The sequence below is a fragment of the Protopterus annectens genome, chromosome 6.part0 (genome assembly GCF_019279795.1).
Source record: "Protopterus annectens isolate FY-2018-M chromosome 6.part0, PAN1.0, whole genome shotgun sequence".
In the NCBI taxonomy this organism is placed as follows: Eukaryota; Metazoa; Chordata; order Ceratodontiformes; family Protopteridae; genus Protopterus; species Protopterus annectens.
In genome coordinates this window covers 1,727,646,712-1,727,668,971 of record NC_056737.1, presented here as the reverse complement: position 1 = coordinate 1,727,668,971, position 22,260 = coordinate 1,727,646,712, and the positions used below count along the sequence as shown (strand labels likewise).

At 40.7% G+C, this 22,260-nt stretch overlaps 1 protein-coding gene across 1 annotated transcript in view; it reads right to left on the bottom strand.

The window, feature by feature from the left end:
- ZC3H15 (zinc finger CCCH-type containing 15) overlaps positions 1-19,664 on the bottom strand; it is a gene marked incomplete in the record, with an annotated part of 1,627,349 nt that extends 1,607,685 nt beyond the window's left edge. The window contains 1 exon segment of the mRNA XM_044075122.1: positions 19,464-19,664. Within this exon segment, the coding sequence (XP_043931057.1) occupies positions 19,464-19,538 (75 nt within the window).
- Positions 19,665-22,260: the final 2,596 nt, after the last annotated feature.

Sequence of the window (22,260 nt, the reverse complement as noted above, 5' to 3'; positions counted from 1 at the left end):
GGACACATTCATAGCTAATGTACTCTTACTCTATCATACATCAAACTCCCCTACACTCTGCCTTCAGTATACCTATAATTGAATATAAATACCCCTTTTGCCACATTACTATTCAAGCATGTGGTTCAACTAAGGGGGGAAAAAAACTTCAATGGTTTCTTAAACTGTCACAGGTAGAAGCCCCCCACGATGCACAGAACACTTGAGAGCTCAGCAACTCCATTTTGTCCCCTGCAGACCGCTCTATGATGATCTCCACCTGGCTACCAGGCCTACGAGGAGAGAAATTATAATGAGCTGCTTAACCTACATGTCACTCAGAGATGCAGACACCAAGTCTAAGGACATAATTATTCACTGTAATATAAAATCGACCTGCTGGAAAGGGGATATCCTTCCCAAATCTCTTTCCAGTGTAAATAAGCACTCAAAACTATATTAAACAAAGCAAATAATGTGTTCTCTAAAGCCATTCAGAGCTAGTAACCATAAATATCACTGGACCAAGCTCATTTCTCCCTTATGTGCATAAGAGAACTGCAGTGGCTATACTCCTTATAAATCTCTGGGATCGATTCCTAGTGTAACACCGGCTACATTAAAAATGTTAACCTCTTTTTCCTTTCTATTCTCTTTTGTTCATCTGTAACCATGGGTAGGTACTAGGCTATCGGCCCAAGGGCCTATGTAAGACTAGCCAACAAGGTTCCCTGGCTTACGCCACCCAAGAAAGTTACTGTGCCACTGTCGAGCAGGGACACAGAAGTGATCCCTGGGGTGTATTTTCTATTTCCCATCCACTCATCAAGATCTTTCTTGCAGAGTGCTAATGAAGAACTTTGCTTGACATAGATGGGTAGCCTGTTCCAGAGTATGGGAAGTCTCTGGGACAGGAATCTATCCCTCCAGCATGCCCTGTTTATTGTGGTGAGAAGGTTCAGGTCCCTAGAGCATGTAGCTCGGAGGGATTGGGATTTCTTTAGGTGTAGCATGTCCAACAGCTCTGGGTTTGACATAGCTTTATATGTTAGGCAGAGATGATGACCTCGGAGTAGGCGATATGCTATGGAGTAAAGCTGGAGTTTTTTGAGGTGGACAGTGTACGGCATTTGAGGCCAGCAATCCTTTTTGTGAGGTACTTCTGTGGCCTTTCCAGCTGCTGCAGATGTCTTGTGAGGTACATTCCAAAAGGGGTGCTGTACTCTATAATGGGTCTAACGAGTGTCGCGGGGAACAATGACCTCTTTTTCCTGGACGAGAATCCCTTTACGATGAGGTGGGCCACGTAGAAGGACTTCCCGACTACTGTGGCGATGTGACTATCAAAAGGAGACACTACTGTCCACCTGGGTCTCAAGGTCTCATCACACATTTGTTGTTAAGTAGATTGCTGCCTATGTGGTAGTTCATGGGTACAGAGTTTTTATCAAAGGGGGTGACACTGCACTTTTTGGCATTAAGCTTGAGGCCATGGCTCTGACACCATCCGTCTCAGCGAAGCCCTTCTGTAGGATGTCCACATCATTTGGGGACTTGACTATGGCTCCTAGTTTGCAGTCATCTGCAAACTTTGTTAGCCAGAGGCCTTCTGTGTTAGGCTAACAGGAGAGGTCCCAGCGACGGAACCCTGTGGTATTCCACTTGTCACTGCTTTGAGGTTAGATTTGGAGTCTGCAACTTTTACAGTGTGGCTTCTGTTAGTGAGCCAGTTGGCAATCCATCTTGTGAAGTAGGGATTTATACCTAGTTTAGTGAGTTCAGCTATAATTCCAGAATGGGGGATGGTGCTGAAAGCCTTGGCGAGGTCAAGATAGGCTGTGTGAACCACCTTACCCTCATCTACAGCTTTGGTGACTGCTTCAAAGTCGATCAGGTTCAGGAGGCATGATCTGCCTTTCACAAACCCGAACTGGGTGGGATCCAGAGTTTGGAGGTTACCAGTGTCTTTGTTTATGAGTTCCATGATGATACGTTCCATGGCCTTGCAGACCAGGCTCATCAGGTTAATAGGTCAATAGTTCCTGGGATCAGTGGTGGCTTCCCCTTTGTGGAGTGGGATAACTGTTGCTGTGCGCCATTCAGTGGGCACAAAGCCGCATGTGAGGCTATTATTGAACATGGTGCTTAAGTGGGGAGCCAGTTCGTGTAAAACGCAGCCTGGGATGTTGTCCGGTCCCCATGGATGCTGTGTTTTTGGCTTTAGAGAGTGCAGCTTTTACCTGCATAGCTGTGATTACAGGGACTCTGCATTCTTCCTGTATAGATATGGCCCCTTTAGGGGGTGGGGGTAAAGTTAGCACTGAACCTGCCAGGATGTTGGCAATATCAGTTGGTTCTGTAATTTTCATGCCTTTGTGCTGCAACTCAGAGCAGATCTGGGTATTGCCATTGAGATTCTTGACATAGCTATAGAATGCTTTGTGGTTGTCTTTAGAATTAGTGGCAATTTTGTTTTCGTAGCTAGCTTTGGAGGATCTTATAAGGGATCTCCGCTTCTTACGGAGGCTGACCAGGGAGCTCCTCCACTCATGGGCTTTTGCTCTCTTTCGCAACAGTTTCTTCCTTCTGTTGTACAATTTGTTTATGGCAGGGGACCACCAGATTGGCTTACTTTTTTTTGGAGGATAGCGTCTTGGTTCTGTTTGGGATAGCACGATCCATGCACTCGTGCAAGTGCTTAGAGAGTGCATTTGTGTAGGATTCAGCAGTTGTAACTGTACTGTCCATCTGCATGGGTGTCATGAAGTTCACCACTTCTGTCTTAAGAAGCATGAAGTTGGCTTTGGAGAAATTTTTTACCGTGGTTTCCTTAATGGGGGGTGGGGGCAGGATGTGGATATCAAAGGTGATTAGCTTATGGTTGGATCAGACCAACACAGGTGTGGAACACCAGTCACTCATGTTGGTAATGACTAGGTCTACGATATTGTTGCCCCTGGTGAGAGTGTGGATAAGTTGATCCAGGGCATTGGAGTTTATGAATTCCAGAAAGCGTCGAGTTAAGGAGTTGGTACACGAGTAGTTTTCCCAGTTAATGGTGGGGTAGTCGAAGTCGCCCATTATTAGGGTGTTTGGTTGAACCCTAATATTTTCCACTACATCAAGAAAAGAGGAGGAGTGGGAATCCTGGGGCATGGTGGGGGATCTGTAGCAAGCTACAATTTGGATTGCAGTTTAGCCCAGAGTTAGTTGCACTTTTATAAAATCGGATGCATTATGCTGAGCAACTAGCCTGGAGGTGTGAATATCCTTAATGAATATGGACACACCTCCGCCTTTGGTGTTTCGGTCCACGTTACATGGCCGAAAAGTGTGGTATGAGATATAGCCTGGTAGTGCAGGGGTGCTCTCTGGAGCCTTGAACCAGGTCTCAGTCACTGCACAGACATAGATATTCTCCATTTTAAGGAGTGCCTCGAGTGAGTGCATTTTGAAATTTAGACTTCTAGCATTGAGTAGCATTACCCTCAGTTTTTGCTTGCCTGTTCCTGTTCAGTGTATTTGTTTCGGAGCTTAGGAATGTGTAATCTTATAAAGACAAAACACAGAGTGTTTTCTGAAATGTGCTTTCTCTAGACTTCCGGCTATCCCTTGAGAATGCAACAGAAGGATGAAACACCAGGAAATAGCTTTTAAGATGCAACTGCTGATGGACTTAATGACTTGCATATCACCAAGCAATACCAAAGCAGAAGCTAAAGAGAGAAACTTGGATGTGTATTGGGAATCTTTACTGTTGCCATGATTAGTAAAGATCTGGTCAGGTTATTGGTTTCATTCAGGCCAGCAACGAGGTGATGAGTTAGTGAAATGAATACTGCAGACTGAAAACAAGTCAGTGTATATAACTGTGTTATCTTTGATTTGTCCATTTGAACATCACTGTAGCTAAGCATAAGTATTTCTGTATCTGGAGCTTAGTTTTTCTGCCCTCACCCCATATGTACTACATTTTTTCTCTGTGTGTGACATTTTAATTTCTATTTACACAGTTTTCTTTAAGTGAAGTTCATATGCACAGTTATGTGGGCAACTATTATGTATACACTTGGTTAAAAACTGTGTGCACACATCTCTTATTAGACTGCTGCTATGCCTACTACCAGCAAGAGATTAATGGGTATGATTTCAAATCTGGCTTAACAAACAACTGGATAGATTACAAGTCACGGAAAACGTTTGCAACTACAGTTGTTTCAATAGTGTCTGCGATGTACAATGTCTGCAACTAAAGTGGTGTCAATGTTGTTTGTTTTTCATTAATATAAATGTAACACTGCCTATGCTGTAACACTGCCTATGCTGTATGTGATAACTTAATAAAGATGTTAATTGAAAAAAAAATTAGTTGGTAATTTGAGGTCTCTGTCGCTGAACCTCAGAGTGGTAGCAGAACTACAGTACTAGGGGAACCAAAGAATTCTGCCAGCTTTCCATGGGAATTGCATAGGTGATTGAAAATATTAACTTGTCTAAATGCAATTATCAAGGACAAAGGGGAACTGGAAGATAAAGGTTTGTAGAAAAAGAGCAATGAGACAGGGCTTGTGGTGCTTGGACAAAGACTCGGCTCTGCAAGTGGTCCTTATGTAGGACAGTCTGAGCGCAGGGGTTGGAAGCTTAAACCCAAGACAGCAGTACATATTCCCCTTTATGCTCCTGGGGCCATGCTGCACTTTGTGAATTAGTTATTGAAACAGACTTATGAGCACCGTCTTGCTTTTATCATACCCATGGCTGCTCTGGTGGAATTCAAACCTCATCAGTGCCAGCCCGGCCATCTTGACATCACATAAGTGGCAGTGGTACCATTCACACAATCACATTCATGGCAGTGGTGCTAATGTACCATCAGACAGAGAATGACCTTATGACTTCATTAGCTACACAATTTAATTTAAATGTTACCAAACACTTTATCATTAATACTAAATCGGGAGTTTAAAATCAGCAATGCATTTTACCAAAAGAAAAACTTAAACCACAACATGGGGGCACTTTGGCTTATTCATTTCTAGAACAGCCCATGCAAGATGTTCACATCAGTTTGTTTTAACTAGCGTTTCATGTTACTAATAAGACTTGAAATGCAGTGTGAATAATGTGATCAGAGACCATAAAAGTCTGTTTTGTATAATGACCCATACAAAATTATTCCATTTATAGCAGTGGTCCAAGTGCATAACAAATAAATTTAGAGTAGCAGACCTCAGGAGATCAGTTTTACAATAAGGTCTCTTATTTTCCAATAGTCTGGAGTAGCCTAGCCTTATAATCAAGAAGTGCCTTGTGCAGACACGTCACTAGGCAGCTGGATAACAGACAAATGCGTGGGTTTTAAGGGCCATTTTTGTCCACTGCATTTCTTGATGTTATCACTTGTAATTTATCAAAACTGCTGTCAAGAGAATACTGCAAAGTATTATGCTAGCCAGTAAACAGTGTGAAACAGCCCTGAGCACAACCAATACCATTAAAAACACAGCACACTTATGAAACCAAAAGTGCTTAAATTTTAAATGGTTACATTGACCTTGGGAGTTTTTTTGGTGCTCCTGTTTACTGTTTTTTTTTTCCACATTAGTCCAATTTTATAAGGATTTTATTGGAGTTGCAATATGACCACCAAAAAAAAAAAATCCTTATCTTTACTTCCACTCAACTATTAAAAACAAAGAAATCATAGGTTGGTACTAGGCTATCGACCCTAAGGCCTATACAAGCCTAGCCATAACAATTCTCTGGCTATTTCTTCCCACACTATTTACTTCCCTGGACCCCTGTCTAGCAGGGAGACAGACAGTCGTCAAGGTTCCTTTTGAAGAGAGCCACAGGAGGCACTCTGCTTGACATGTATGGGCAGTCTCTTCCAGAGTCTGGGGAGTCTCTGGGTCAGGAACCTATCCCTCCAGCGTGTTTTGTTTATTGTGATGACAAGGTTTAGATCCCTGGAGTATGGGGCTCGGAGGGATTGGGATTTCTTTAAGTGTAGCATGTCCAACAGCTCTGGGTTTGACATGGCCTTGATGTTAAGCAGAGATCACCTATGAGTAGACTATATGCGACAGAGTATGGCTATAGAGTTTTCTTAAGGCGGTCAGCGCAGGGCATCTGCTTTAGGCCTGTGATTCTTTTAGTGAGGTATTTCTACAGCCTTTCGAGTAGTTGCAGTCTTGAGAGGTACATATCAAACGGGGCACTGTACTCTATAATGGGTCTAATGAGGGATGAGTACAATGGGACAATGACCACCTTTTCTCTAGATGAAAAGCCCTTAGTGATGAGGTGTGCCACATAGGATTTCCTGACTGTTGTGGCAATGTCACACCAAATATCAACTTCTCACATATACAACCACCCAAACAATAAAAAAAAAAAATGTACTCCCAAAACAATGCATCACTATATCCAACTGATCCAAAGTTACCTAATCCTGACTACTCACTCATGAACACATACCTCTCATCTATACAGAATTCCACGATATTTCTCCATTTTGGGGGGCAAAATAATAGGGTGCCACAAATTCCCAAGTCGCCCCTTCAAATCCCAATTTTGTTTTGCTACCTTTGATGTTTAATAGTGTGAAGCATTGCTCGTCTCAAGTGACTGCTCATGCCAATCATCACATGCAGTTAGAGTGCTAGTTACTTAAAAAAAAAAAAAAACGGTAAAAACTGCAAGGAAGAATGCAGTTTCTTCATTCATGGTTTTTGAATACAAGAATGAATGATTTGTATTAAAACGGAGATTGTGTCACAGCTCTTGTCCTGTGCTGTCTATAGATGTGTGAAAGTGAGGGACAAATAAACTGTGTTATTTTACACTCGCTAAGCAGCACATAAAACAGAAATGTGTGCATGCATGTGTGTACATATCTGTCTGTGTGTGTGGTCCTGTGCCTCTCTGTGTGTCTGATCCTGTGTCTCTCCGTCTATGTTCCTGCCTGTCTGTGTGAAAGCAGAAGAGTGTGTATGACAGAGTGAAGACTGAGAGCGAGTGAGCGATACCCTGGCAGCAGTTAAGAGGTATGTGACTGTATTAGGGGGTTTAGTTATGTAATAGTGTGTGTGTGTGTGTATGTGTGTGTGTGTGTGTGTGTGTGTTGGTGGTTGCTACTATACTATTAAACTCCTCTAAACTAATGAGCAAAGCATGTAATATTGGAGCTGGGGAACACTAAACACCAGGGACTTTAATGTATTATTCCGTGTCATGTAAAAATTTTGAGTTTGCTACATCATACTTTTTCTAAAGTTTGAAACTCTATCTTTACTAACTGACTCTAATCGTCCATGGCTTATGAGGAATAGGGCAGTTATAAGAGGGAAAATAGGGATGTTCTGTAAAAATCAAGGACACTTGAGAGGTATGGGTGAGTGTGTATGTACACTGGGTTTCAATGTGTGCATTTGTGTAGAAGAGTGAAGGAGGAAGTACCACCTACGATACATGGGCTGTCAGTGGTGATTAATGCAGGAAAGTGCTTTTTAGCAATAGCGATAACACAAAGCAAATTAGACAATAATGCAGTCTTTCCGCACAACAGCTAATCATGTCTCTGAATCAAAGCTTCCATAATGACAAAAATTGCTCATTTTGACCCCAGCTGTTTATACCTCATGACAAGTTTCTTTCTTTCTGAATCCTAGCCTACGTCTTCTACACAAGGTTATTTTGGACATATTTTCACCATTCCTGTTTCTTCATAGTATCTTAGGATTTCAAATACCTCAGTTTTCAAATACTGTGTAAAATGTACTATTTTCAGAAGATTCTAAAAAAATGTTTGCAATTTTCTAGAAGATGCCAAGAGAAAATACACTGAAAACTTGTTAAAGGAATCCTGGGACACAATTTTATCATTCCCTATTGTGTTCCTGGGACGCAATCTGTGCAAGTAAAATGCTTAAAGGTTCGGCATTGTAATAAACAGCTGCTGAGTATTTTATACTCTAGTGCATCAATCAATCAATATGTAAATTATTTGGTAGTTAATTATTAATATGATTAGTCGCACAACTGTTAAATTTAGTTAGAAATTCCATCAAATTAAATTTATGGTGTGAAAGTATTTATGTAGCAGGTAGCAAGTTTTCCTACTTGTATTTACTGTATGCAGTCTTAAAATTTCATGTACGCAGCAGCATAATCTTAAAGTTATACCCACATTGTCAACAGCGTACAGGCCATTTATTGATTTTTATTTAAAAAAACTGCTAGACACTAGTAAGATTATTATACATACAGACAGAGCATCATATGCAGCATCAGCTTCAAGTAAAAGCTTTTTTATATGACCGATTACTGTTGAACTTTTTGAATCTTAAATTTCTATGGCATATCCTTTTCCCTCCAGAATGTTACTTGGAGGTCATATAACAATTATACATATTGTATACACACCTCTTTAAACTGCTATAAATGATAATACAACTACATTATACAATTCTATATAGAAATTGTACTTCTATGTGTGCTCTGCATGGTGTAGATGAAGCCCAGTAATTAAAACGGTGTTGCTTAAACTCTAGAAGATGATGTAGTTTAGCTTTTTGTAATTACACAGCATCACCTGGTCCACTGATTATTAGAACAGACTGTAGAGAGCTATTTCAGGAACTACCTCTTAGCAAAATCCAAGATGAAGCCTGTGAAAAGAACAGGTAAAAGTAAAATGCTTCAATGGAAAAATATTTACTCCAAACATTCTGCAAGTTCGTTGAATTCTTTGTTTGGTAGTTTACAGTGTGTATATACTGAAGTGTAGTTATTAGAATTCGTTTTTTTTTTTTTTACTCAAATTATAATTTATTTTGAGTGTAGCAGTTTATTTTATTTTTCTCATAGAAAACTGTATTTTAGTTTTATATACGTTCTATTTGTATAAACACTACTGTTCTGGTTATATTTTATGTTATTTAATATTTTGTCTGTTTTTCAATTTGTGTTTGAATGCTGTTATCCCACATTTCCATTAGAGTGGGTGGCTTTACATAATTCTACATGCAAATTTTAAGTTAATCTGCATCCTGATTTTTAGCCAGTTGTACCTACTTTTTTTATTTTTCCCAAAAATATTGTGGAGAATGCAGGACAGTAATTTTTGCAGTTTACTTTTGTCCCTTCTGATGGCTTGTTTCGCTAGGTTGTATAATGCTACAAAGATACATACCTCACAACTTGGAATCATCAAAAATCTGGACAAAAGCCCATGAAAAGTAGGTACAAAGACTGCAACTCATTCAACCTTTCAGGCTATGGCAAATACAGTGTATGTATAACACTAGTCACTATATAAATATCATGGCATCACACTGTACACCATATACTGTGAATACTGAAACTACACTAATATTGTTGATGTAAATTTAGGTTATATTTTGAAAGGAATATTATTACCCTTGTGAAATATTTTTGTATTCCACACAGACAGACTGGAAAATGTATAGTTTTGATCAGTGCATTACCCCAGTAAGCAAAATAAAGTTTTATTAAAAAAAAAAAAAAAAAAATCCAAGAATATTCAATGAAAACAGAAGTAAAATGATAGTGAATGATAATACATTGAAAACACAACATAATTCTAAAATGTTTACAAATTAACTGTTAAGAAGTGGTCAGTTCACTGCAAGACATTAAATAAACAAAGAACAACTCCCTGGACCTGATTGTGAAAAGAACCCACTCAAAGACAAACCAGAGGAAGTGCTTGTTATGATCAAATCTAGTACATGTACCATCCCTAACATATCACCCTCACAGGCAGAAGTGCTGCTGGCTCAACCAGCGCCCTGTGCCAATCCCACAAACCAGTGCCCCACCCTCATCTCTTCAAGTGAAGAGCAACAAACAAAAACTAAACAAAACAACTTCTACAAAACTTGCAGGATGTTTCCTGCAGACAGTACCCAATCCGAGCCACTCCCCCACCATGTTCTTCAAGTGAAGAACAGAAAGTTTCTTTTATTGGCATACCAATCAGCTAGCCAAAAAGTCAGGACACACCTCTCTCCTCTCCCAGCCATTCACATACAGTTTCTGTGCCCTGCACCCAACCTTCCGTTGTTACATTAAAGTAAATATTTTTATTTTTTTTTTACTGTAACTATGTACAGTGTTTTACAGTTTTTTTTTTACATTTCGTAGGTAGGTACTAGGCTATCGGCCCTGGGGCCTACACAAGCCCAGCCAAAAAGGTATCCTGGCTTTTGCCACCCAAGAAAATTTTTTTTTCCTGTGCCACTGTCGAGCAGAGCCGCAGAGGTGATCCCTGGGGTGAATTTCCTATTTCCCATTGAATCAAGATTTTTCTTGAAGAGTGCTAATGAGGAGCTTTGTTTGATATAGAAAGGTAGTTTATTCCAGAGTATGGGAAGTCTCTGGGACAGGAATCTATCCCTCCGGCATGTACTGTTTAATGTGGTAAAAAGGTTTAGGTCACTAGAGCGTGTAGCTCGGAGGAATTGGGATTTCTTTAAGTGGAGCACGTCCAACAGCTCTGAGATCAGGGGGGGATGGTGTCAAAAGCCTTGGCAAGATCTAGATAGACTGTGTGAACCACCTTACCCTTGTCTATGGCTTTGGTGACTGCTTCAAAGAAGTCTATCAGGTTTAGGAGACATGATCTGCCTTTTACAAACCCGAACTGGGTGGGATCCAGAGTTTGGAGATTACCAATAGCTTTGTTTATAAAGTTCCATGATGATACGTTCCATGGCCTTGCAGACCAGGCTCGTCAGGCTAATGGGGCGGTAGTTCCCGGGGTCCGTGGTGACTCCCCCCTTGTGGAGTGGGATAACCATTGCTGTGCGCCATTCAGCAGGTACAAAGCCTGAGGTGAGGCTATGACTGAACATGGTACTTAAGTGGGGTGCCAGTTCGTTCTGTAGTGTAGAATGCAGCCTGGGATGCTGTCTGGTCCCATGGACGCTGTGTTCTTGGCTTTGGAGAGTGCGTTTTTTTACCTGTGCAGCCGTGATTACAGGAACTTTGCATTCTTCCGGTACAGAGACGGGCTCTTTAGGGGGTGAGAGGGGGGTAAAGTTAGCACTCAACCTATCTGCCAGGATGTTAGCAATATCAGTTGGGTCTGTATATTTAGTGCCATTGTACTGTAACTCAAATCTGAGTGTTGCCATTGAGATTCTTGACATAGCTATAGAATGCTTTGTGGTTGTCTTTAGAATCAGTGGCGATTTTGTTTTCGTAACTAGCTTTGGAGGATTTTATCAGGGATCGCAGATTCTTACTGAGGCTGACCAGGGAGCTCCTCCACTCATGGGATTTTACTCTCTTTTGCAAGAGTTTCTTCCTTCTGTTGTACAGTCTGTTTATGGCAGAGGACCACCAGATTGGCTTCCTTTTTTTGGAGGCTAGCGTCTTGGTTCTGTTTGGGATAGCACGATCCATGCACTCATGTAAGTGCTTATAAAGTGCAATTGTGTAGGATTCAGTAGTCGTAACTGTATTGTCCATCTGCATGGGTGTCATGAAGTTCACCACTTCTGTCTTAAGAAGCATGAAGTTGACTTTGGAGAAATTTTTTACCATGGTTTCCTTAATGGGGGGTGGGGGTGGAGGCAGGATGTGGATATCTAGGGTAATTAGCTTATGGTTGGAGCAGACCAATGAGGCGTTGACTTCAGGTGTGGAACACCGGTCACTCATATTGGTAATGACTAGATCCAGGATACTGTTGCCCCTGGTGGGGGTGTGGATAAGTTGATCTAGGGCATTGGAGTTTCTGAATTCCAGAAAGCGTTGAGCAAAGGAATTGGTACACGAGTAGTTTTCCCAGTTAATGGTGGGGTAGTTGAAATCGCCCATTACTAGGGTGTTTGGCTGAACCCTAATATTTTCCAGTACATCAAGAAAAGAAGAGTGGGAATCCTGGGGCATGGTGGGTGATCTGTAGCAAGCTACAATTTTCAAGCTTAAGTTTGACTGCAAATGCAAAAAATGCCAGTACTGCACTAAGAGCAATCAGGATAATGGACGGCCAATCGGATCACACCCTCTAACACTTAGCACCTGAAGCAGTTGTCCCTTTTGTGCCACCCTAGCTAGATTATTGCTCACAGGTCAAGTCAGACCACAAAAAAGTAATCTCCATCAAAATCACCAGACTGTCAGAAGCAAACATCACAAAATTCTAGGAATTCATAACGTACAAATCTACAACTCTAATATGGAGACTTCTGAACATAGTATAACTGCACCATCCAAGCCTGAACAAATCTAACTTGACAGTCTCAACTACATCCAAACAAATTAATGGGAAAGTTTAAAAGCAAACCAATGGTTGACAAACATTAATAAAACTATTACAATGAGAGCATTAAAACAGCTACATAAAAAAAAAAAAAAAAAAAAGACATTAGAAAAATAAAAGCATTTGATTAATGCAAACTAGCTACAGAAGCCAAAGACTACCACAAATCCTTCTTCAGTTATGTCAGGAAAAAGGAACGGCACTCAACAACATTGTCCAGAGTTTACGGATAACAGTACTACCAACTTCAGTTTAGTGGACAGAGCGAACATGTCACCCCTGAGACACCTATTCCTAGCCCACTTATCCCAAAAGGGCTCAAAACTTCAATCATAAAAGCACATGTGCTGAAAGTACCCTCCAAAACAACCACCTCTGCTCATGACGCATGTGAACATACCCCAATGACTAATAAATAGCATTAGACAAGCATTGGCAGGCCCTATTCCTCACAATCTCTTTAACAAGTGCCCTACAATGAGTTTTCCCACAGGTGTGGTGCACATGTTGTGATGCCACTTCACAAGGGTAGCCCCACCACTGACTTATCAGTCGAAATATTCTTGTATACAAAGCCATACAACTTTTCATAACCGACTTAACTATGATTGTCAAACTACTGAGGGTCGAGTTTGATTTTGTCAAGGGAAGATCTTGTTTGATAAATCTAATGAATTTCTTTGAGAGGGCTTTTCAGGCCATAGACTGGGGGGCAAGCTGTCTACACAGGATATCTTGACCTTGCCAAGGCATCCCATACAATACCACATACAAACATAATAAACAAGCTGAAAGACCGCCAAATTGAACCATATGTTGTTATACTGTACACTACATTAGGGAGAGAACTCGCACAGTAATGGAGTATGGTGTACGACCTCAGACAGCATGAAGGTCACCACCAGGACCTCTGTTATTCGAGATCTACTTGTCAGTCTTCCATATATCAAAGTTTATGGAGGTTTGTAAGATGAAACTCCTCATCAAATCCTTCTCTGACACACAGTCAATCCAACAGAAACTTAGCACTTGGCAGTAACTGATGTACAAAAAACATGATCAGACTCTATGCTAAAACATACAGCAATGTCATACTCAGTAAGCAACTCCTAATACCAACTTATAAAGCTTCCTTACGTTTGACCACCACGTTGTAAGAGCAGTCAGGAATTTTTTTTTTACCGTGCACAGCTCATGGGAAAAGTATTTCCCTCTGGATCAAATTAAGTCCTCATACTCTACACTGGTTAGACCCATTATGAGTACATTGCCCCCTTTCGGATGGGCCTTACTAAGCATATCAAGCAACTGGAAAGACCCCAGTCATTACTAACCAAACAGATAATGGCTTACAAGACCTGAGCTATCAAGAAAGACTGTAGTTTCTCTATATTCAGTATCCTATAGACTCCTTAGAAGGCAATCTATGCCTTGCTTGTACAGCCATAAGGGATTCAGTAGTCCAATAACTCTCCTTTAAAAATCAAATCGTCCCTACCAAGACTAGGACCAGCGATTTAAACTTGCTCCCAACAAATAACGACAAAGGTGGAGGGAAACATTTACCGGTACTTGTGTATTATCGCAACCAGATTTTTGTGATAATACGGCTTGCTTCCCGGTGTGTAACTGTAACCATAAAAGTATGCAAAATCACACAGGGAATGTTATCTTTAAAAAAAAAAAAAAAAAAAAAATTAGGAATAATGTAGTGCTTGAAAAATGACTGCTTGTTTGAACCTATGCCATTTCCCGACATCATGTCAGTCATAGTACGTTTCCAAGTTCTGTTATGGGTGCACACAACACAGCAGAAGTATGTGAAATAGAGTAATTACTCTGAATCAAAATCACAGCACCTCACCGAATGTAAACAGTTGTGAACAAAGTACTGTGTTTCTTTCTGGCTTTGCCAAATCTCGATCCCGAAAAGACAAAGTGACAGCAAAGACAAGTTCTCCTTTCATAGGTTCATACTAGGCTATCTGCCCGAGGGCATTTACAAGCCTAGCCCATAGTTTTGTGGCTTACGCCACCCCTTTAGTATGGGGAACTATACCCATTATTTTGCTGTGCCTCTGTCGAGCAGTGACACTGAGGTAATCCCTGGGGTATATCTGCGATCTCCCATCCATTGGTCAAGATTTCTCTTGAACAAGGCCAGCGAGGTGCTCTGCCTCACATATACCGGGATTTTATTCCACAGCATAGGGAGTCTTTGGGTGATGAATCTATCCCTCCAGCACGTCCTATTAATAGCCGTGTCGATGTTTAAGTCTCCCGCCCTTGTGGCTGACGGATCTAGATTTTTTGAGGTGAAGCATATTCATCAAATCTGGGTTTGACATGGCCTTGTATGTTAGGCAAAGGTCACCTCTGAGCAAGCGGTAAGCGACTGAATAGAGCTGGAGTTCTTTCAGTCGGGCAGCATAGGACAGATGTTTGAGACCCTTTATCCTTTTGGTGAGGAACTTTTGTGGCCTCTCCAGCTGCTGCAAGTGTCGGGTCAGATACATTCCGAATGGGGCATTGTACTCAATCATTGGTCTGATGAGTGATGAGTATAGGGAGACTATGACCTCCCTTGATCTAGATGAGAATCCTTTCATGACCACCACCCTTCATCAAGCAATGATATTTTGTGGCTGGATGCAAAGAGCCACGTCTGCAGCATATTCCCTTCCCCAGAACTAGCAGCCCAAAAGGGGTAAAAAGCAACTGACAGTTCACACACCATCCAAAAAGGGGGAAAAATTTAACATCTACAGACGTGATTAATTTATTATTAAAACACACATCACAGAGCATAACACTCCGGCGGCCAACATTCGCAACCAACTTCCAGAGCCAGCCACTACATTTTTCCTGACATTCTGCTCGGGTCCGTCTCAACTCCGATTTGCAGGACAGTGCAAAAAGGCATGCATGTTATACCGTAAACTGTCCCAAATCATGACATTAAGGACAATGACTCATTTGTCCATAATGTCATAATTGTCAGGAATTATCAGAAAATTAGAAGCTGGTTGCAAGAGAATCACAAACATCTGGTATGTATGAGCGTAATCTGACAGCATTAGCTGACAAAGAACGTTCAGTGGACAGCTTTGCCAAGAAGCGACATGCTGCCAGTAAAGAGCAGAAAGAAACAGTATGTTTTTTAGTTTGTGTTGATAGCCCTCCAGAAAACAACCTGGTTTGGTAAAGAAAACACACTGTTTTCCATTTCAACAACATCAACGAACAGATATAGTGATCGGGAAGCAAGCCATATTATCGCAAAAATCTGGTTGCGATAATACGCAAGTACCCATTTATCATGTGGCACCTACTCTTTCCACGGAGCAAATGTCTCCAAGTTAAGCAGTGTGATGCACTGTCTTCCTTTAAAAAGAAGTTAAATAACTGAATAGATATTCATAAATTCTCTACTAGAATAACTGGCTTGATCCTCCTTGAAAAATGGATGCAAGGCCTAAGGGTGGGTACTGGTAAAGAAGAAATGGCCCCTTGGCTCAACTGCTTTGCAACTCCTACAATCCTATAAATGGCCTGTAGCTGAATTACCACCTCAAGACATTCCCTTTGTGTGGCCACTTTCAGCAGGACTGTGGCACTAAACTACCCCAGTCTACCCCCCACCCCAACAGGACAAGTACTCCCTTCCTACCCAAGCCAGAACCAACAGATGACAGTCTCTCCAGTCAAGCCCAAGTTACCTTTGTCATCAGAGTTTCATCTCTCTAAGCTAATAATGCTAGCCCACCCTTAATACTTTTTAAAATAGTTGAAATGTTCCTAATTTTCAAAGATCACCAGATTTAAAATCGATTAGAATGTCTGGTTAGCAGCTTCCTACTAATACAACACACGTATCATAATAAAGACACACAATATTCAACAGAGAAAAATACAGAATTATGACAAAAAGTCAGTGACCATATGGCATCACATAATGGCAAGAAATGCACTGTGGGAAGATAGTTTATTTAACAACAGTACAACACTCTCTCATTGAGCCACTTTGGGTAACAACACAACCAAGGCCTTCTACCTTCTGTCTACAAAGTCTGAAAACAGTGTTAATGTGCATAACTTACAGGACTGACTGCTTCACTCAGACATGACTATGTTGTCTTACTATCTTAGACTCAAACCGAATCACGTGCCATGGGCATACAATACTAGTTTTATCCTCTATACCCATCAAATGCATAAAAGAGGGGCACATTACATACAAAATCCTGCACCAGACAGTGCAGTCTCATACTTTATCAAAAAACACAAAATTGCTGAAATCAGCTTCAGTACATTCCCACAATCTCTTCTGTTCACACACTGTTTTTAACACTGTACTTTGTTCTCCTCTAAGAACCAGTAGGAGGAGGAACAGCCGCAGAGCACAATGCACAATAACTACAAAGAAGAGACAAAATCTCTGTCTCTCTCACTAATAACAGAGCTAGAAAGCTATGCAGCTGGCCAAGTTACAGACCTCCACCTGCACAGCTAACAAAGTATTAGTAAATGGGTGTATTTTTATTTGCTTTAAGTTTCTGGCACTGACAGTGGGTCTACATTCCGAGTTTGCACCTTCTGTCCAACCTCTGGTTATCACTAACTCAGTGTACTCCCGCAGGCAACAAACACTTATTTGTACACCAGAAAACATGTTTATACAGACACTTACATTTAAGGTGTACATGTAGGACATCTCTTGTCATCATCATCATTATTTTTTGAATCACAGATCTGTGCCGGTGCTTGCCATTCATTACTCCTGTATTAAGAAATCATTTTGTTATACAAGTTTAAATTCTGCCACCTTATGTGCATATAGAACTTGATGACTTTCTGGTCATTCCATACTGCAGTTTATGCAACACATATGATGCAATAATCATTTCACCAGCATGACCAACAACTTTGGTTTGTTTCTTTCAGCTTTTCCCGGTTAGGGGTCGCCACAGTGGAACTCCGGTCCGCTAATGATTGGCAATAAATTTTGACGTGCTGGCTTGCTGGGCCTAGCGCACAACCTTCAACAAAGGAACGCCCATTCACGCATGTCGCCACACAGAAAACGCTCTGAGAATCGAACAGGCAACGTCTAACTGTGAGGCGACAACGCTACCGCAGCACCCCCACCGCAGTATAACCAACAACACTACTGCAAAAATCACAGCTCAGTGTACAACTTAAAATTACAGTACCGCAATTAAATATTTTATTACAATTCAAAGTAATTTTCAGTTAGAATTTTGAACCGAGATACTTCTAATTATCTACACCCCAAAACACAGTCTTCACAGTTGTTGTCTACTTTTAGGCAGAAACAGTCATGAACGTATTTGTGGACCTCAGGTGCCTAGAAAGGTTACCACATTTTACAGTCACATTTAAATAAAAATAGTAACGCTATGCACTCTGGGTACAAAGTGTATTTAATAACTACTTCTGCAGTCTGAGACATCCCAGCTAAGGCAGGGAAATATGGTGACATTCTCTAAACATACATGCTGTGTCAAACTCAACTACCCTGTTGTATGCAATTTTTCAGTTTGGCACAGTACATATCCTGCTAAAAAAGTGTAAAAGGACAAACTTGTGCTTATTATTCAGCTAGGCCCTAGGTTACTCAATACACATATCTGTACTCTTGGCATATACCCATATACAAAAACACACATGTATATACATCACAGATTTTCCACAAATTACACAAGCACAAAGACATCCTGTGCTGGTTTTATTCAGAAAAAGACTAGACTCTGACAGCTGTTCAAGTGAAATATCAAACCATTCTGAAGAGTGAGGAGTATGCTAAATAGTATCAGCACAGCACAGTACAGTTACAGAAAACGTTTGTAGGTGAAAATCAGCAAAGCTGTGGTCCCTGGTTTAAACACAAAGTGGTGCCTGTAAACAATGCATCTGGAAATGTAAAAAATAATCTGCGAGCCTTTACTACATACTACCAACTAAGAAAACAAATAAAATAAAACCAGAAGCAAATAAACTGCCTAAACATGAAAAATGCTAGTAAGTAGTACTGTGCAGTTCTCATGTTAGGGAACTGCAAACTTTTTTGACGTTATGACTGTCCATTATATCTGGGTGCATATCAACACTGAAATCATACCCAAACCTAGATGTGATGTCCTACAAGTCAATAATGTATCTTTTTTGCCGCTGGTACCTTATGAATTTTTCACGTTTAATGTAGACCCAATCACCACAATGTGTTGACATCAAACTTCGTGGTTATCAAGTTATGCACAAAACCTATCTTTTATTACACCAGTAATAAGAGAACATTTAACGCTGCACAACGGTAAAAGAAGGTCAAAACTTAAAACAGTAGCAGTACGTACAGCCCTGGATCAAAACACCTGTCAGCGTCATAGCACAAGAATTCTAGACAAAAGTATGGGAGATCAAAGGCCAAAAAAGTCAGGGACAGGTACTAAACACTGTTCATATGAAAGTTGCTAGAACAGGGTTTACATCAGCATGTATTTTCTGAAAGACAAAGTCATTTCAAACATCTGTCGTTATTTCAATCTTCAATGTATTTCCAGAAATACCACAAATTTTATGCGGAACGAGTCAAAGATCTGGACATGCTGCGAAATTGTGAGCAACTGAGAAATATGCTTTTGACCTGCAGTTACGTCATCTGCGACCAACAAACGCTACAGGTCTTAATGACCCATGCAACAGTTTCATGACAAAGCACCATCACTACCAAATCAATGTTAGTTTACTAATCTTCCAATTCGGGGCATGACGTAAAGGCAGGAGAGCTGTACTATCACCAACACCTCTTATTTCTCATAGTCAAAACACAGAAAAAATGTAAATCTCACTTTGAGATTAACGGTACGTGAATGAAGAATCAGCGAAACAGCTGGTAGTCTCCAGCATTTTATAAAAAGAACCACTGTGTCTAAACCATCTCCCACCATACTATTGGGAAGACACCATAGTAAAATCCAGAAAGTTCATCTATGCCAATGACAACTACAAAAGCTGTCTTTTCCATCATACCCGCGGGCCTACCGGCATGGACGTGCAGCACTCAAATCAGGGAATCAAGACAACACGTAAACCAATGAATCAGGCAGTAGTTGCAGCTGTTCCAATAAACGAAGATACACACTATCTTTCACGTCTACGTTTTTCTCACCTCAATTATTTTCTCCTTCTTCTTCTGGTCAGTTTTTTTGCTGGGGCCAACCGGTACTGGCTTCTTTGGTGGCATGTTTGTGGTTCTCGGCTCAGCCGAGCTTTAGACTAAAGGGAAACAAGCCTTGCAATAGGCCGTAAATGGAATAACACGGCGGGTTTGCCGACTGGCTTGTCTTACGTGCAAAGCTTTATGGGTAACTATCTGAGGAAGTAATTCTTTTGCTTGGTATGATTGCCGTGGCTACACATAGTTACTACACTGAGGAGTCCGTCAAAGTTCTGATAGCTGTTATATCACAGTTTAAGTAACTGTATGTGTTCCAAAAGTGTGCACGCTACAGTCTCTCCACTTTAATTTCTCTAAGACTTTTGGGTTTCTAATACCAAGATGCTAATGAACCCTGTTAGTGTCGCTATTCTGAAGACTGAGCGATATGTTGAAGTGACACCCCTACACCATATGCAAAAATGGGAAAAGAGGTTGAGTATTTATTTTACATTTGTTTACCGGGAGAGTCTGACTAGGAGAATCTATTTTCGGCGGAGGGCCGGGGAAAAGAGATCCACATCATGACAGAGTAATAACATCCATAGCATAAATATTTTTGTACAACGATAAAAGAATTTATACAGTGATAACAAAATTTGCAGTGGGCTTGTAGTGTAAAGTATATAAATAGAAATAATCAGGTGAGGTTAGCAAGAAAATCGTAGTATGAACAACGATACAGTTGAGCAATGTAGGAAAATATGATTGGTTCTTGTGATTCATAATCGATTAGCATATGGAAGCTTAGTAAACTTATCTATGCAGTATAATATACAATGTATAGTAAAGAAGTAGAGGATCGTGTATTTAGTAACTCATTCCGTTCCATTTTGTTAATAATAGAAACGGGTGGAGGAAGAAGTGAGGAAGGTGTAGGGATGAGTAAAAGGTGAGCGATTTTGATTGTTTGAGAGGTTTTTGTTTAAGATAGTGTGATAGTGAATAGGTTGAATAAGAAACTGGGTACTTACGTATTATCGCAACCACATTCGGAACTGCAGAAATGGTTTGCTTTCTAGCTGTTCTGCTGCTGAAAATGTGGTCATCCTGTTTTGGGAACCGGAGTGTGTCAATAAAGTATCAGTAACTCCCGAGAAAGCAGATGAGGACATGAAATGGACGGAAAGCAAGCTGCTTCTTAAGTACTGAATGTGGTTGGCCAGAAAAAGTATGTTCAGTCCTGTCTGCATAACATCAAAAACAAAAAAAAAACAGTGACATGTACTTCTTGCACTTTAATCCATTAACTGAGAGAATCGAGTTCCATTACTTTCCTAAACTACATCACAATTTCACATCGTACTCTCACTTCTAGCATTTTACTTCTTTGTCCCTAATTCCTGTGTGTTTACCCAATCTCAGACAGACGTGCTTAGTAACATCACAAAACACCACGACTTCTTCCTCAATAACATAAATAAGGGATTAGGAGAATGTGTGGTCTTTCAATGAGTTTGCAAAACAGTGAACCCAATTACAATTAGGAAACGGACCCCTAAGTACCCGGAGGCATACCTCTCAACTGTACAGATTTTTGCAGAATATACAGATTTTTGCCTCATATTTTTGGGCTATTCCTCAGAAAATGTGTGGTTTTCTGGCAAATCACTGGGACGATCTGAGGATTGAAGTCACTAAATAATGACATACATTTGAGTTTCAGATTTCAAATCCTTCAGAAAATGTATGTTACACAAACCCTTTTACTGTAGCAACTTTCTAAGTTTATAAGAGCAATATTTAAAATCCATCCCTATTTTTGGCCCTTTGTCCCCCCATTTTGTCAGGCTTTGTCCAGATTTCTTACACTAAGAGGTTGAGAGGTATGCCCGGAGGACCAAACCATCAAAGTGACCCAAAGCAACAAGAATAAAACGGCACAAGACCACCTGTGATCAGTCCTTTCTACAGCTAAAATGAAGGCTGCAGCCCAAGGCTGGCAAAGTTAAAACAGTTTTCATTCTCGAAAGCCACAAGGAGGGTGCTGAAGGTTAAGTACTGTATGCACCGGTCTTGGGACTGTTTATAACTTGCCTTTAATGCTGCTGTTTAGATTCTCTGCTCTTTTCCAGGAAACTGGAAATTTTGCTCAGCTTTTAGGAAAGAGTTAAAAGGGAAAGTCCATCCTGACAGAAAGGAAGAAAGAAGGGTACTCAATAACATAAATAAGGGATTAGGAGAATATGTGGTCTTTCAATGAGTTTGCAAAACAGTGAACCCAGTTACAATTGGGAAACGGACCTGTAAGTACCGGGAGGACCAAAGCATCAAAAAAAAAACCCAGCGCAGCATGTGCTGGGCACATGTGCTGCTAAGTGACCCAAAGCAACAAGAATAAAACAGCACAAGACCACCCGTGATCAGTCCTTTCTACAGCTAAAATGAAGGCTGCAGCCCAAGGCTGTCCTTACTACAGCTAAAATGAAGGCTGCAGCCCAAGGCTGTCCTTTCTACAGCTAAAATGAAGGCTGCAGCCCAAGGCTGTCCTTTCTACAGCTAAAATGAAGGCTGCAGCCCAAGGCTGACCTTTCTACAGCTAAAATGAAGGCTGCAGCCCAAGGCTGGCAAAGATAAAACAGCTTTCATTCTCGAAAGCCTCAAGGAGGGTGCTGAAGGTTAAGTACTGTATGCACCGGTCTCGGACTGTTTATAACTTGCATTTAATGCTGCTGTTTAGATTCTCTTCTCTTTTCCAGGAAACTGGAAAGTTCTGCTCAGCTTTTAGGAAAGAGTTAAAAGGGAAAGT